This window comes from Hemiscyllium ocellatum, chromosome 21 (assembly GCF_020745735.1).
Source record: "Hemiscyllium ocellatum isolate sHemOce1 chromosome 21, sHemOce1.pat.X.cur, whole genome shotgun sequence".
Classification (NCBI taxonomy): Eukaryota; Metazoa; Chordata; class Chondrichthyes; order Orectolobiformes; family Hemiscylliidae; genus Hemiscyllium; species Hemiscyllium ocellatum.
This window is the reverse complement of record NC_083421.1, coordinates 62781399-62797319: the sequence shown is the minus strand read 5'-3', so window position 1 is coordinate 62797319 and position 15921 is coordinate 62781399. Positions and strand designations below refer to the sequence as shown.

Genomic DNA, 15921 nt, shown 5'->3' with positions numbered 1-15921 from the left:
TCCTGGTAGTCTGATGACCCACGTACACAGGAGGTGCCACTGGCTGGAGGAACTTGAACTCCAGGTTTTTGACCCAGAGCAATCTGGAGTTTGTGGGATTTCCAGATGTGGTCACCCTGCAGAATAACGAAATACAGGCTGAGGAGGAATGGGTGATTGCCAAACTGGAGGAGGGACCAGGCAAATAGTAAGGGAACCCTGAGAGCATCTCCTTTACAGGTTTTGTCAACCTTGAAAAGTGGTGAGTGTGATGTCGTCTCTGTGGACACCAGTCAGTCAGAGGCAAGGGTGTGGCATTGTGGGTGGCCCACCTGTGAGGGAGAAAGTCAATGACCTAGTGATTGTTTAAGGTCAATAATGATAGGGAATGTGAGTCTCAGTCGGTTCCCTCAACTCAGCACCGCCCTCCTAACCTGCAATCCTCTTCCTGACCTCTCCGCCCCCACCCCACTCCAGCCTATCACCCTCACCTTGACCTCCTTCCACCTATCCCACCTCCATCGCCCCTCCCCCTAGTCCCTCCTCCCTACCTTTTATCTCAGCCGGCTTGGCTCTCTCTCTCTTATTCCTGATGAAGGGCTTATGCTCGAAACGTCGAATTCTCTATTCCTGAGATGCTGCCTAACCTGCTGTGCTTTGACCAGCAACACATTTGCAGCTGTGATCTCCAGCATCTGCAGACCTCATTTTTTACACTAATGTGAGTGAGTAGACAGATATTCTGTGGCCATAGATGTGACTCAAGTATTGTTGCCTGGGTCAAGGATGCGACAAGCAGCTGCAGGGCATTCTGAAGGAAGATGATCAACAGGCACAGGTGGTGGTCCATATGGAGAAGACAAACAAACTTGAAAAATGAGGTCCTGCAAGCAGACGTGAAGGAATTAAGTAGGACATTGAAAAGCAAAACTTGTAACACCTTAGTGAGTGTAAGACTAGAACATTATATCTGGAGAGATGGCTGCAGAGATGGTAAAATAGAGAGGGCTTTAGATTCTGAAGGCAGGGGATGTTTCTGAGGGAAGTGGGAACAATACAAGTTGGTCAGGTTATGTCTGAATTGGGATGTGATCAACATCCTCATAGGTCTGCTTATGCTCTTGGGGTGAATTTAAACTAGGATTAACAGGGAATAGGATCCTGTCAAGTAAATCACAGGGGAAAGAAGCAGATGGAATGCAAAATTAAAATGTGAATAAGCAAGTCTGGAAAGCAGAGGAAACACATAGATTAGGAAAATATAGTGAGTTTAGCAAAGAGGACTACTTACTTTGTCCCATTATTTAAAACAGTGGAGGGGATAGACAAGGGAAATATAGATCAGTCAGTTTAATCACAGTAGTGAAGTTATTAGAAAGACTTCAGAGGGATGGAATATATCTGATCGATATCCTCCAAGTGAAATCAGGAAGAGTCAGCATAGACCTGTTACAGAGAAGGTCACATTTGATCAATTTAATCAAATTTTTAGGAGATAATCAGGAATGTTGATGAGTGCAAGACACTTGATGTGGTCTACCTGAACTTCGAGCAAAAGATTTTGCTAAGGTCTCTCATAGGACATAGAATATAGAAACGTACGGCACAGAACCGACTCTTAGGCCCACGATGTTGAGCTGAAGTTTAATCCTAATGTAAAATATAATAACTTAACCTACGCACCCCTCAACTCTTCTGCTATCCATGTGCATGTCCAGCAGTCACTTAAATGTCCCTAATGACTCTGCTTCCACCACCACTGCTGGTAATGCATTCCATGCATTCACAACTCTCTGCATAAAGTACCTACCTCTGGCATCACCTCTATACCTTTCTTCTAATATCTTAAAACTATGACCACTCGTACCAGTCAATCCTGCCCTGGGGAAAAGTCTCTGGCTATTTTACAAATATATTAAGGACAAAAGGGTAACTAGGGAGAGAATAGGGCCCCTCAAAGATCAGCAAGGAGCCACAGATTATGGGGAAGATACTAAATGAATATTTTGCATCAGTACTTACTGTGGAAAAGGATATGGAAGATATAGAATGTAGGGAAATAGATGGTGACATCTTGCAAAACATCCAGATTACAGAGGAGCAAGTGCTGGATGTCTTGAAACAGTTAAGAGTGGATAAATCCCCAGGACCTGGTCAGGTGTACCCGAAAACTCTGTGGGAAACTATAGGAGAGATTGCTGGACCTCTTGCTGAGATATTTGTATCGATAGTCACAGGTGAGGTGCCGGAAGACTGGAGGTTGGCAAACATGGTGCCACTGTTTAAGAAGGGCGGTAAAGACAAGCCAGGGAACTATAAACCGGTGAGCCTGACCTCAGCGGTAGGCAAGTTGTTGGAGGGAATCCTGAGGGATAGGATGTACATGTATTTGGAAAGGCAAGGACTGATTCGGGATAGTCAACATGGCTTTGTGCGTGGGAAATTATGTCTCTCAAACGTGATTGAGTATTTTGAAGATTGATGAGGGCAGAGCAGTAGATGTGATCTATATGGACTTCAGTAAGGCATTCGACAAGGTTCCCCTTGGGAGACTGATTAGCAAGGTTAGATCTCACGGAATACAGGGAGAACTAGCCATTTGGATACAGAACTGGCTCAAAGGTAGAAGACCGAGGGTGGTGGTGGGAGCATTGTTTTTCAGACTGGACGCCTATGACCAGCGGAGTGCCACAAGATTTGGTGCTGGGCCCTCTACTTTTTGTCATTTACATAAATGATTTGGATGCGAGCATAAGAGGTACAGTTCGTAAGTTTGCAGATGACACCAAAATTGGAGGTGTAGTGGACAGCAAAAAGGGTCACCTCAGATTACAACTGGCTCATCTGGTCCAGATCCTATGGGCTGAGAAGTGGCAGATGGAGTTTAATTCAGATAAGTGACAGGTGCTGCATTTTGGGAAAACAAATCTTAGCAGGACTTATACACTTAATGGTAAGGTCCTAGCAAGTGTTGCTGAACAAAGAGACCTTGGAGTGCAGGTTCATAGCTCTTTGAAAGTGGAGTCGTAGGTAGATAGGATAGTGAAGGTAGTGTTTGATATGCTTTCCTTTATTAGTCAGAGAACTGAGTACAGGAGTTGGGAGGTCATGTTGCAGCTGTACAACACATTGGTTAGGCCACTGTTGGAATATTGCATGCAATTCTGGTCTCCTTCCTATTGGAAAAATGTTGTGAAATTTGAAAGGGTTCAGAAAGGATTTACAAGAATGTTGCCAGGATTGGAGGATCTGAGCTACAGGGAGAGGCTGAACAGGCTGGGGCTGTTTTCCCTGGAGCAGAGGCTGAAGGGTGGCCTTATAGAGGTTTACAAAATTATGAGGGGCATGGATAGGATAAATAGGCAAACTCTTTTCCTTGGGGAGTCCAGAACTAGAGGTCATAGGTTTAGGGTGAGAGGGGTAAGATATAAAAGAGACCCAAGGGGCAACATTTTCATGCAGAGGGTAGTACGTGTATGAAATGAGCTGCCAAAGGATGTGGTGGATCGCTGGTACAATTGCAACATTTAAAAGGCATTTGGATTGGTATATGAATAGGAAGGGTTTAGAGGGATATGGGCCGGGTGCTGGCAGGTGGGACTAGATTGGGTTGGGATATCTGATCGGTATGGACGGGTTGCACCAAAGGGTCTGTTTTCATGCTGTACATCTCTATGACTCTATGGACTCTATCTATTCCTCTTGTTATCTTGTAAAGCTCGGTCAGGTCTCCTCTCTTCCTCCTCTCCAGAGAGGAAAGTCCGAGCTTATTCAACCTTTCTACATAAGACAAGCCCTCCAGTCCAGGCAACATCCTGGTAAACCTTCTTTGCATCCTCTTCAAAGCCTCTATCTTTCTTATGGTAGGGTGACCAGAACTGGACACAATATTCCAAGTGTGATCTCATCAGGGAATTGTAGAGCTGCAGCAAAACCTTGCAGCTCTCAAACTCGATACCCGTGTTAATGAAAGCCGAGACACCACATGCTTTCTTAACAACCCTATTAACTTGGGTGGCAACTTTGAGGGAATCTATGTACTTGCACACCCAGATCCTTCTGTCCTCCACACTGCCAAGAATCCTGTCTTTAATCCTATATTCAGCATCAGAGTTCGACCTTGACCTTCCAAAATGCATCACTTTGCATTTATCCAGGTTGAACTCCATCTGCCATTTCACAGCCCAGCTCTGCATCCTGTCTATGTTGCACTGCAGCCTGCAACAGCCCTAGATATTATCGATGGCACCTCCAACCTTTGTGTCATCTGCAAATTTACTAACCCGCCCCTCAATGTTCCTCATCCAAGTCATTTATAAAAACTACAAAGAGCAGAGGCCCAAGAACAGAGACTTGCAGGACCCCACTCAACACTGACCTCCAGGCAGAATACTTTCAATCTACAAACACACTCTGCCTTCTGTCAGCCAGCCAATTCTGAATCCAGATAGCCAAATCTCAAAGTCAGGAAGTATGGGGTACAGGGAATGAGCCTAACACAGGGAACCTTACCAAATACCTTGAAGTCCATATACACCACACCAACTGCTTGACCTTCATTGACCTGTCTTGTCACCTCCTGCCCCTCCTAAATCACATAATGCTTTGCCAAATAGTCATAAATCTTATCCCTCATATCTTTCCAAAACTTTGCTGACCACAGACGTAAGACTGACTGGTCTGCAATTGCCAAGGATTTCCCTATTGCCCGTCTTGAAAAGAGGAACAACATTTTGCCTCCTTCCAATCCTCCAGTACGACTTCCATGGAGAGTGAGGAGGCAAAGATCATCACCAGTGGCTTAGCAACCTCCTTTCTTGCTTCCCAGAGCAGCCCATGATAAATCTGATCGGGCCCTGGGGACTTATTGATCTTAACATTTTTGCAAACTTTCCAGCACATCAACCTCATCAATCTTGATCCGGACAAGTCTGTACCCCAGTTCCTCAAAGTTTTCATTCACAACAAGGTCCCTTTCCTTACTGAAAACCGAAGCAAAAAGAAAACTCATTTAGGGCTTCCCCTATCTGCTCAGACTCTACACACAAGTTCCCTCTGCTATCCCTGATCGGCCCTACCTTCTCCCTGATCACACTCTTATTCCTCATGTATGAGTAAAATGCCTTTGGGTTCTCCCTAATTTTTTTTTTAGATTAGATTAGATTAGACTTACAGTGTGGAAACAGGCCCTTCGGCCCAACAAGTCCACACCGACCCGCCGAAGCGAAACCCACCCATACCCCTACATTACCCCTTACCTAACACTACGGGCAATTTAGCATGGCCAATTCACCTGACCCGCACATCTTTGGACTGTGGGAGGAAACCGGAGCACCCGGAGGAAACCCACGCAGACACGGGGAGAACGTGCAAACTCCACACAGTCAGTCGCCTGAGTCGGGAATTGAACCCGGGTCTTCAGGCGCTGTGAGGCAGCAGTGCTAACCACTGTGCCACCGTGCCGCCCACAACCACTGTGCCACCGTGCCGCCCACTTCTTCTTACTAAGCCTTTTTTGTGCCCCCTCCTGGCTATCCTCAGTCAATTTCTGAGCTCCTCTCTAGCAAGCCTGTAATCCTCTAATGCCTTGCTAGATCCTTGCTTCCTCCACCTTACGTGAGCTGCCTTCTTCCTTTTGACAAGAAGCTCCTCTGTACTCGTCATCCAAGGTTCCTTAATGTTACCTATCTCAGGAACAAATTTGTGCATCTCTCGCAATAACTGCTCTTTAAACAGTCTCTACATATCTGCTGTACCCTGTGGAACAATTGCTCCCAGTCTGTACTTCCCAACTCCTGTCTGATAGTGTCACAATTTCCTTTTCCCCCAATTAAATATCTTCCCTTCGTAACTGCTCCTTTCCCTCTCGAAGGCTATGGTAAATGTGAGGTAGTTGTGATCACTGTTGCCAAAGTGTTCTCCCACTGCGAGATCTGACACCTGTCTTGGCTCATTGCCGAGCACCAAATCCAAAATGGCCTCTCCCTTCATTGGTTTGTCTATATACTGAGTGAGGAAACCCTCCTGAACACATTTGACAAAAATGGCTCCATCCAATCCATCTGCACTTAGGAGGTCCCAGTCGATATTGGGAAAGTTGAAATCACCCATAACAACCACCCTGCTACATCTGCATTTTTCCAGAATCTACACATCTCTCTCCTGCTATTAGGGGGTCTGTAGAAAATCCCCAATGCGGTGGCTGTTCCCTTGCTGTTCCAACTTCCACCCATACTGATTCAGTAGACAAACCTTCCTCAATAACCTTTGTTTCTGTAATTGTGATGCACTCTCCAATTAGAAATGCTACACCCCCTCCTCTTTTTCCAACCTCCCTGTTCTTTTTAAAACGTTCTAAACCCTGGAACATCAAGCAACCATTCCTACCCCTGTGAAACCCACGTCTCCGTTGTGGCTACAACATCGTAGCCCCAAGTATTGATTCATGCTCTAAGTTAGTCACTCTTGTTTCTGACACTCCTTATGTTAAAGCAGACACTTTAACAGATTCCTTTGTTTCATTGCATGAGAAGCCTTCCCGATAGATTCACTACATCCTGTCACTGCCCCATCTGCAACTGGCCCCCTCTCATATGGGCTTTGATCCCACCCCCCCACCAAACTAGTTTAAATCCTCCCGAATCACATGAGCAAGTCTCCCACCTAGGACATTTGTGTCCCTCCTGTTCAGGTGCAACCCATCCTTCATGTCCCATATCAGTTAAAAAAATTAAGAACCTAAGAGATCCAAAACAAAATGGCATGTTGGATCTGAAACTAGCCAAGAGGCAAGAAGATGGTGGTGATAGTAGAGGGTTATTTCTGTGATTGAAAGTATGCTTACAGCAGGGTTAGGGTATAAGACGTAGGAGCAGAATTCAGTCCATCGAGCCAGTTCCGCAATTCAATTAGATAGCCGCTGAACTGATCATCCTCAACTCCACATGGTCATGAAATATATTCATAGTCTTGACAGTCCTCTGCAAAGAATTCCACAGATTCCGTACCCACAGAGAAGAAATACTTCATTTATCTTAAATGCGGTCTCTTCTGAAGATTATGCCCTCTGTGATATCTCAGACCAGCTAAAACTCCAATGTGACCGTATAAATAAAACATGTAATAATACCATTGGAAGTCATGAATACAGCTACCCAGCTGAAATGCATTTAAACTACTCATTGTGTAGCCAAACATCACTCTTGACCTTATTGTCATCTTAGCAATACTTCATCATGAGGTGGCACAATTCCAAAACTTATCTGCTCTGTCAACTGAAAACTGTTACTCTGAAACGTTTGCCTGTTCCCCTCTCAACATGAACTATACAGATTGCATTATTGAGCACTAGTACCAAAAAAAACACTAAACCCTAAGCACCAATTGCCACAAGACTGACCACCTATACCTTCTCAACATAATCCTCTCCCATCCAACTTACCGCCTCTGAGAAATACCTTTGCATATTTCCTGTATTCAGTAGCTACTGTAATTAACAAGGCAAGCTGGAAAGATTAAAAAATAAGACCAAAAATACTATGCAATCCCAATCCTCCTTCTGTTACTCATGGTTTCTTTATTCAAGCTAAACCCCTTGAAGATGACGACTAAAGAAATTGAGGGTTTGGTTAAGAAAAAGGAGGAAGCATATGTCAGGCATACAGGCTAGATCGAGTAAATCCTTAGAAGAGTATAAAGGCTGTAGGCGTTCACTTGAGAGAAATCAGGAAGGCAAAAAAAAAAGGGACATGAGATAGCTTTGGCAAATAGAATTAAAGGAGAATCCAAAGGGATTTTATAAATACACTAAGGACAAAAGGGTAACTAGGGAGAGAATAGAGCCCCTCATAAGATCATCAAGGCAGCTGATGTGGAAAAACAGGAAATGAGGGAGAAACTAAACGAGTATCCTGCATCACTGTTTACTGAGGAAAAGGACATGGAAGATATAGAACATAGGGAAATAGATAGTGATATCTTGAAAAATGTCCATATTTCAGAGGAGGAAGTGCTGGATGTCTTGAAACACAAAAGTGGATAAATACCCAGGACCTGATCAGGTATACTCTAGACTGTGGGAAGTTAAGGAAGTGATTGCCATGCCTCTTCCTGAGATATTTGTATCATCGGCAATCACAGGTGAGGTGTCAGAATATTGGAGATTGGCTAACATGGTGCCATTGTTTAAGATAGATGGTAAGTACAAGCCAGGGAACTATAGACCGATGAGCTGGACGTTGATGGTGGGCATATTGTTGGAGGGAATCAAGGACAGGATGTACATGTATTTGGAAAGGCAAGGACTGATTAGGGATAATCAGCATGGTTTTGTGTGTGGAAAATCATGTCTCACAAACTTGATTGAGTTTTTTGAAATAGTAACAAAGAGGATTGATGAGGGCAGAGTGGTAGACATTATCTACATGGACTTCAGTAAGGCGTTTGACGAGGTTCCTCATGGGATACTGGTTAGCAAGGTTAGATCTCATGGAGAACTAGCCACTTGGATATAGAACTGGCTCAAAAGGTAGAAGACAGAGGTAATTTTTCAGGCTGGAGGCCTGTGACCAGTGGAGTGCCACAAGGAGTCCAGAATTAGAGGGCATAGGTTTAGGGTGAAAAGGGAGGGAGGGAAAAGATATAAGAGACCTAAGGGGCAACCTTTTCATGCAGAGAGTGGTACGTGTATGGAATGAGCTGCCAGAAGAACTGGTGGAGACCAGTATAATTACAACATTTAAGAGGCATCTGAATGGGTATATGAACAGGAAGGGTTTGGAGGGATATGGGCCAGGTACTGGCAGGTGGGACTAAATTGTGTTGGGATATCTGATCGGCATGGATGAGGTGGACCGATGGGTCTGTTTCCGTGTTGTACATTTCTATGTGACTCTATAATAAGTCCAGATTTGTTATTTCTTTTATTTACTACTTATCTGTGCTTCTTTGCCTGATTATGAGACTTGGGTTTAACACATACAAATTTATTAGATTATCTAGTTTAATTTTTCTTGCCCATTTTTTGTCTATTTAGTAAATTAAGTCTTTTGTTTACGATACAAATTATTAATTAATATTTTTTCATAGTCATACTAAGAAATTATCCATTAAGTCCAGGTTGGCTATTCAGAAGTCTGATTAGGAATCATTGAAATAATTACTGTGCATCTTCAAAGGTTTACTGTGTTACAAATATATAGGGAGAAAGGCTGATTTGATTTGACTGTCTCCATGTCACAACATCACTTTAGCAGATCAGACTCTGGCATGAGAAAAGAGGAGCATAGTGACAAAAGAAATGTTACAGTGCTGATATATGGTAGCATGGTGTACTGAAACTTTTCCAACACTGCTGAATGACTGTCAAATAACAGAACAAAGGCCAGGTGAGTCCTCACAGAAGGTAAGCATTAACATTTGGTAGATCTAAAACATTGAAAGTTCCCACAAATAAACTGTTACCTTTAAATGCATCACATTACATATATTGTCTACTGTCAACTGTTACTCTATGATTTAGTAGCTATGCAACTAACTATTTTAAGTTAATTTTTCAAAAGTTTTTACACAATGAAATATGATTGCTTCAAAACACAATCTTCTCAATCCAAGCAAAGAAAATCAACTTTTAACTCTAATTTCAAATTTTGTCCTTTGTTTTCAGAAACTTCCTCCCTTCTAAAGTGTGAGAAAGTGTGTTATAGGTTACTTTATTAACTCACTCACCAGCTCGCTATATGCACCAATACTGGGTCCTCGTTCATTCATTCATACCCCTTTACTAACCTGTTATTACTGTAACATGATTTCATTTATTCATTCATAAAACCACAGTTCTGTAGTATATTTTACTATTGCAAGATTAAAATTAAAGCAATACTTCCAAATCCCTTACTGCTCCTTTACACCTTCAACCCTTATCAGACCTACTTACATCAAAAGCTACCTCTGAATAAATATCAAAGACTACTAACCTATTCAGAACAATAAAATCACAACCATCATGTCTCCATGACCCACCAAAACATTAATCAGCCCTTACTGTCAGACCTGAATATTATAGAATACCAAATATTTTCTCCAATTAATATATGTACTTAGAGTCATAGAGATGTACAGGATGGAAACAGACCCTTCGGTCCAACCTGTCCATGCCAACCAGGTATCCCAACCCAATCTTGTCCCACCTGCCAGCCCCCAGCCCGTAGCCCTCCAAACCCTTCCTATTCATATACCCATCCAAATGCCTCTTCAATGTTGCAATTGTACCAGCCGCCACCACATCCTCTGGCAGCTCATTTCACACGTACCACCCTCTGAAAAAAACAATGCCCCATAGGTTTCTTATTATATCTTTCCCCTCTCTTTAAACAGGAAAAAGTGAGGACTGCAGATGCTGGAGATCAGCGCTGAAAAATGTGTTGCTGGAAAAGTGCAGCAGGTCAGGCAGCAAAGGAGGAGAATCGACGTTTCGGGCATAAGCCCTTCTTCAGGAATGAGAAGGGTGTGCCAAGCAGGCTAAGATAAAAAGGTAGGGAGGAGGGACGTTGGGAATGCGATAGGTGGAAGGAGGTTAAAGTGAGGGTGATAGGCTGGAGAGGGGGTGGGGGCAGAGAGGTCAGGAAGAAGATTGCAGGTCAAGAAGGTGGTGCCGAGTCCGAGGGCTGGGACTGAGAAAAGGTGAGGTGAGGTTGGGGGTGGGGGGTGTGGGGGTGGGGGAGGGGATGTTGGGGAAATAAGGAAGCTGAAGGAAATCTGCATTCATCCGTTGCGGTTGGAGGGCTCCTACGTGGAAGATGAGGCGCTTTTCCTCCAGGCGTTGGATTGCCATGGTCTGGCGATGGTCCTTCGTCATTTCCGCCACCTCCAAACAGACCCCACCAAGGATATATTTCCCTCCCCTCCCCGATCAGCGTTCCGGAAAGACTACTCCCTCTGCAGCTCTGTCAGGTCCACACCCCCCACCTCTGGCACCTTCCCCTGCAACCGCAAGAAATGCAAGACTTGCGCCCATACCTCCCCCCTCACTTCCCTCCAGCGACCCAAAGGATCCTTCCATATCCATCGCAAATTCACCTGCACCTCCGCACACATTTACTGCATCCGCTGCACGCGATGTGGCCTCCCCTACATTGGGGAGACAGGCCACCTACTTGCGGAACGTTTCAGAAAACACCTCTGGGACACCCGCATCAACCAAACCAACCATCTCATGGCTGAACACTTTAATTCCCCCTCCCATCCACCAAGGACATGCAGGTCCTTGACCTCCATCGACAGACCATGGCAACACGACGTCTGGAGGAAGAGCACCTCATCTTCCGCCTAGGAACCCTCCAACCACAAGGGATGAATGTAGATTTCTCCAGCTTCCTCATTTCCCCTCCCCCCACCTTTTCTCAGTCCCAACTCTTGGACTCCGCACTGCCTTCTTGACATTCATCTTCTTCCCAACCTCTCCGTCCCCACCCTCTCTCCGGCCCATCATCCTCACCTTAACCTCCTTCCACCTATTGCATTCCCAACGCCCCTTCCCCAAGTCCCTCCTCTCTACCTCTCATCTTAGCCTGCTTGGCACACCCTCCTCATTCCTGAAGAAGGGCTTATACCTGAAACACCGATTCTCCTGCTCCTTTGATGCTGCCTGGCCTGCTGCGCTTTTCCAGCAACACATTTTTAAGCTTTAAATAGACAATTTTACAAATCAGCCTGCTTCCAGACACTTTTTTATGGTAAATTTTCTGACTAAATCCAGTTTTGTGCTTAAGTCAAATCCTATGCTATTCAAATGTTTCCATCAAATTCAAACTTTAGAGCTACCAAAAAGACACCAATGCTAATCAAGAGCTTCAGTGGACATGGAAGAATGAAGGATATGCAGTTTCTGTGATATTAATTCTAGTGCACAATCACACAGTACATAACTTCTCTAAAATCTTTAATGTCTGGTGAAAGTGGAACATATAAATCTTACCTTTGATGGTCCATTTGAATACATTTGGATCATGTTTTCAGCTCCCTGCTTAACTTTCATTTCAATATTTAGCTGCCTTTTCAGAGCAGTGATTCGACTGCTGAGAGGAGTTAGACACGGCTCCCAGCAACAGGGGTCTGGAGACATTCCACCATCTGGGGACATTAAAGAACAGAAACTCTGGGTGCTTTTTGCTGTTGCCTAGCATTCATGACTCAAAACTAAAGGAAGTCAAAGAACCTATTGGCTCCCACTGGACCAATCACCTTGTTTAATTTACATTTCCATAAATATCATTATAAATCAATACCACTGCATCCAGCTTTCAAAATTTGTGTTTTAGCAGATGGTGCATTATGAAAGTGGTGGACTTCATGAACATACTAAACTGCACCAATGTATGCTTATGTGGACATTTAGATGGATAGCATCCCATTTCAAAAAAGTGAATTCTCTTGGATGCTTGCCCAATATTACCATAGCCAAGCTGTTGCAGTACAGATACAACACTGGCATCTACCTGACAATACGGAAAATTACCCAGGTACTTCCTGTACACAAAAAGCAGGACAAATCCAACCCTGCCAATTACTGTCCTTTCAGTCCACTCTTGATCATCAGTAAAGTGATGGAACACATCAACAGTGCTATCAAGCAGCACCTGTACAGTAACGCCCAGTTTGGGTTCCACCAGGGCTCATCAGCTCCTGACCACATTACAGCCTGAGTTTAAACAGAGACAAAAGAGCTGAATTCCCAAGGGGAGAGTGACAGAGAGTGAGAACCCTTAACACCAAAGCTGCATTTGACCAATCAATAATGGAATCAATGGGTATCAAGTGACAGATTCTCTGCTGATTGGAATCATACCTGACACATAGAAAAATGGTTGAGATTGTTGGAGCTTAGTCATCTCAGGACATCGCTACAGAATTTTTCAGGATAGTGATATTCAGTCCAACAATCTTCAGCTGCTTCATTAATGACCTTCCTTCCATCATAAGGTCAGAAGTGAGAATGTTTGCTGTTGAATGCACAATGTTCAGCACCATAGTATCTCCTCAGATATTAAAGCCAGGTGGGACGCTCTTTGGAGCGGTTTGTGACAGACTTGATGGGCTGAATAACCTCTTTCTGCATTGCAGGGATTCTGTGATTATATGAAATCCCCTCCAAGAATCATATACTCAATTTAACTAAAGCAATGCTTTTTTTACTGTCAGAATTACCCAATGTCCTCTAAGTCTGTCCAATCATTGGCAGCATGCATGTTCTTCATCACAATTAGATAAGGTTGGTTTATTTACTCGGTTCTGTTTAATCTTCTCCTCTCCCAGAATGACTATCATTTTCATATACTGTTGGCACCCTCTATTAATTATTCCAGTGACCTGTGACACTCTAAAGTCAGCAATTGTTGCAGTGAAAAAAAAATTGGACTTAATAGTTAAATCTGCATACATGTGCACTTTTCAGCAAGAGGTACCAGAAAGTGGTCAAGAATAGGAATCATTGATAATTTTATTTTGCTGCTGGTTCAGGATCTGACACACCTACTTTGGCATCTTCACTGGTACCCCAGCCAAGCTTATATTACTTACCACATACCAGGTGTCACAATGTAGCACACTCTGATGTTCACACCTAGCCAGTGAACTAATGAAAGAGTAAAATGCATTCCCATAGTCCCAGAAAGATCAACAGTTGAATCAAGAAATTATCACTGATTGCATTTCTCAAGCTCCTTTTCGCTGTCAGAGCTCAATACGAAGCTGCATTCCAATACAATCACACTTTTGTAGAGATATAAAGCTAACATTTTATCTTCAGAAAAAGGGCTAGATCTTCTGGTCTAAGTTCAGCCGCAAATTGCACTCACCTCCCCGAATGTCCCTATCTGTAACCATAATTCGTGCATTCAGCTCCTGAAGTTCCCAATGCAGACGTTTCAATTTGCGATTTGAGGTTTTCAAAATATTTTCCACATGAGCCAGATTTTTCTTGTCCGTTGTCACTTTACGCAAATTCTCTGTTCCCTCTTTGATTTTTAGCTCTTTTTGTATTTCACGTCGAATCAGATCTTTTACTTCATCAAGTTTTTGTTGTATATCTGGATCCAAGAGATCAGCTCCTTCTTCCAGGTCCAGCCTCTGGTTGATCAACAGCTGGTAGGAATTGCTCTAAAAGTAAATGAATGGTTACACATTTTCAGTATGACAGCAGATAAAATTGCAATTTTCAGCAAGTTACTGCAGCACCTGTAATAACAAGAGCAGTTGAATTTTGAAGTATATCATTAGCTTCTGGCTAAAGAGGTTTGGTTTAATATGATGTCTGACCTGAAAGACAGAACGTCTGAAAATGCAGCTAAATGATATTAGCATTGCCTAAAACACTAGTTAGATTACATGATCAAATCCTGGTTTGTTCCATCACTAAATTCTTCTGACAGACTGGGTGTTATCAAGTATAACAAAGAACTACAGATGCTGGAGATCTGAAACGAATTAAAAGAGATATTGCTAGAGAAACTCAGTAAGCTTGGCAGCATCTGAGGAGAGAAAACAGTCAATGTTTTGAGTCCAGTTATCCTTCTTCAGAACCATTCAGAAGTTTCTCCCGCAATTCCTGTTTTTGCAAGTGAGCCAAAGTTGGCACCAAATGGATCAATAACCTACTGTAAAGTAAATGCTTTAAAAAGATACCTAGATTGATAGCTTACTCTTAATATTGGAACAGAATTAAAATTTCAAGTTATCTTGGTCAGATCAGGCCAAGATATTAGATGTCATATTCCTGCTCCTTGTGTTTTAGGTCACTAATGTTACCAATGATAATTTTAATGTTAAACACCTAACATTCCAATTTCTTTTTCTTTACATCATTCACTTATGGTGTGGTTACACTTACTATATTTCCTTCAAAAATTTGATTAAAACAAAGTTGTTCCCAAATATTAGCCTGGATTAACTTCTGTATAATTGGTTTTTCCCTCTTTCAGGGGATGCTTAGCTATATCTGTTTTCTGCATTGCCCCATTCAATTATTCCAAACAATTTCCAAATTAGAACAAAAGGCTGAGATATATTCACAGAGGATCAAATAGAAATAAACAAGTGATTTAAGCCACTTGCACCTCTGAATATTTGGCCTAAACAGTTGCAACATCTCACATGGCCTATTAAACACCTTAGAAAGTTTTAATTTTCCTCAGGCCTAATAAGGAATCAGGTAAACAAAACATATTTCCATTCCTTCTCAAGAAAGGCCTATGGATCTGAAACATTAATTCTGTTGTTCTCTTCACAGATGCTGCTAAAGCTGCAGTGAATTTCAAACCGTTTTGTTCTTCTTTTGACATAGCCACTTCCATTATCTTATGATCTAAAGCATTTAACAGCCAGTAGATAGTGTTTGAACTGCAGTCACTGTTAATAAGAACAAACTCTGATAGGAAAACTGAAAGATTCTATCAACAGCTGAGAGATGCAGGTAATGCCAATATAACTACTAAAACAATGTTGGTTTAGGGATAAATACTGGCCTGTAAACAAGGGAAAACAACTCATTAAATAAAATCATTAACTGGGTATGCACATAACCACAAAGCTCAGCATTTATTTATTGCCTACCCCAAACAATTTAACAGCTTGTTTGGCTATTTTAGAGGATATTTACATTTTTCTGGGCGTGGAGTCACATTCTACAAACAACGGATAATGACAAATTTCCTTCCTTGCAGGACATTAATAATCTAACAAACCTTTATACCAATCCAGTAAACTCAGTCAACATTACTAGTTTTTCTTCAGTAGCCAAGTCACCAATTGTCAGTGGGCTCTGAGCACTTGTCGGTATATCATTAAACTGAACTTCTAGATGACTCACCGACGCAGTTCAATAATATTGTCACGATGCTACCTAACCAAGATTTTATTTTGCAGAAACAGCTATTTATTTTACGCATA

General features: G+C 42.7%; 1 protein-coding gene across 2 annotated transcripts in view; it reads right to left on the bottom strand.

The window, feature by feature from the left end:
- LOC132825939 (serine/threonine-protein kinase N2-like) overlaps window positions 1-15921 on the bottom strand; it is a 53339-nt gene that overhangs the window by 36438 nt on the left and 980 nt on the right. Inside the window, exons 2-3 of one of the 2 annotated variants that reach the window (XM_060841598.1) lie at window positions 13833-14133; window positions 11954-12108 (exon numbers count right to left, since the gene is read on the bottom strand). In XM_060841598.1, the coding sequence (XP_060697581.1) occupies window positions 11954-12108; window positions 13833-14133 (456 nt within the window). Of the gene's footprint in view, window positions 1-11953; window positions 12109-13832; window positions 14134-15921 lie in introns of those variants that run through there. The other variant, XM_060841599.1, reaches the window with a different exon arrangement.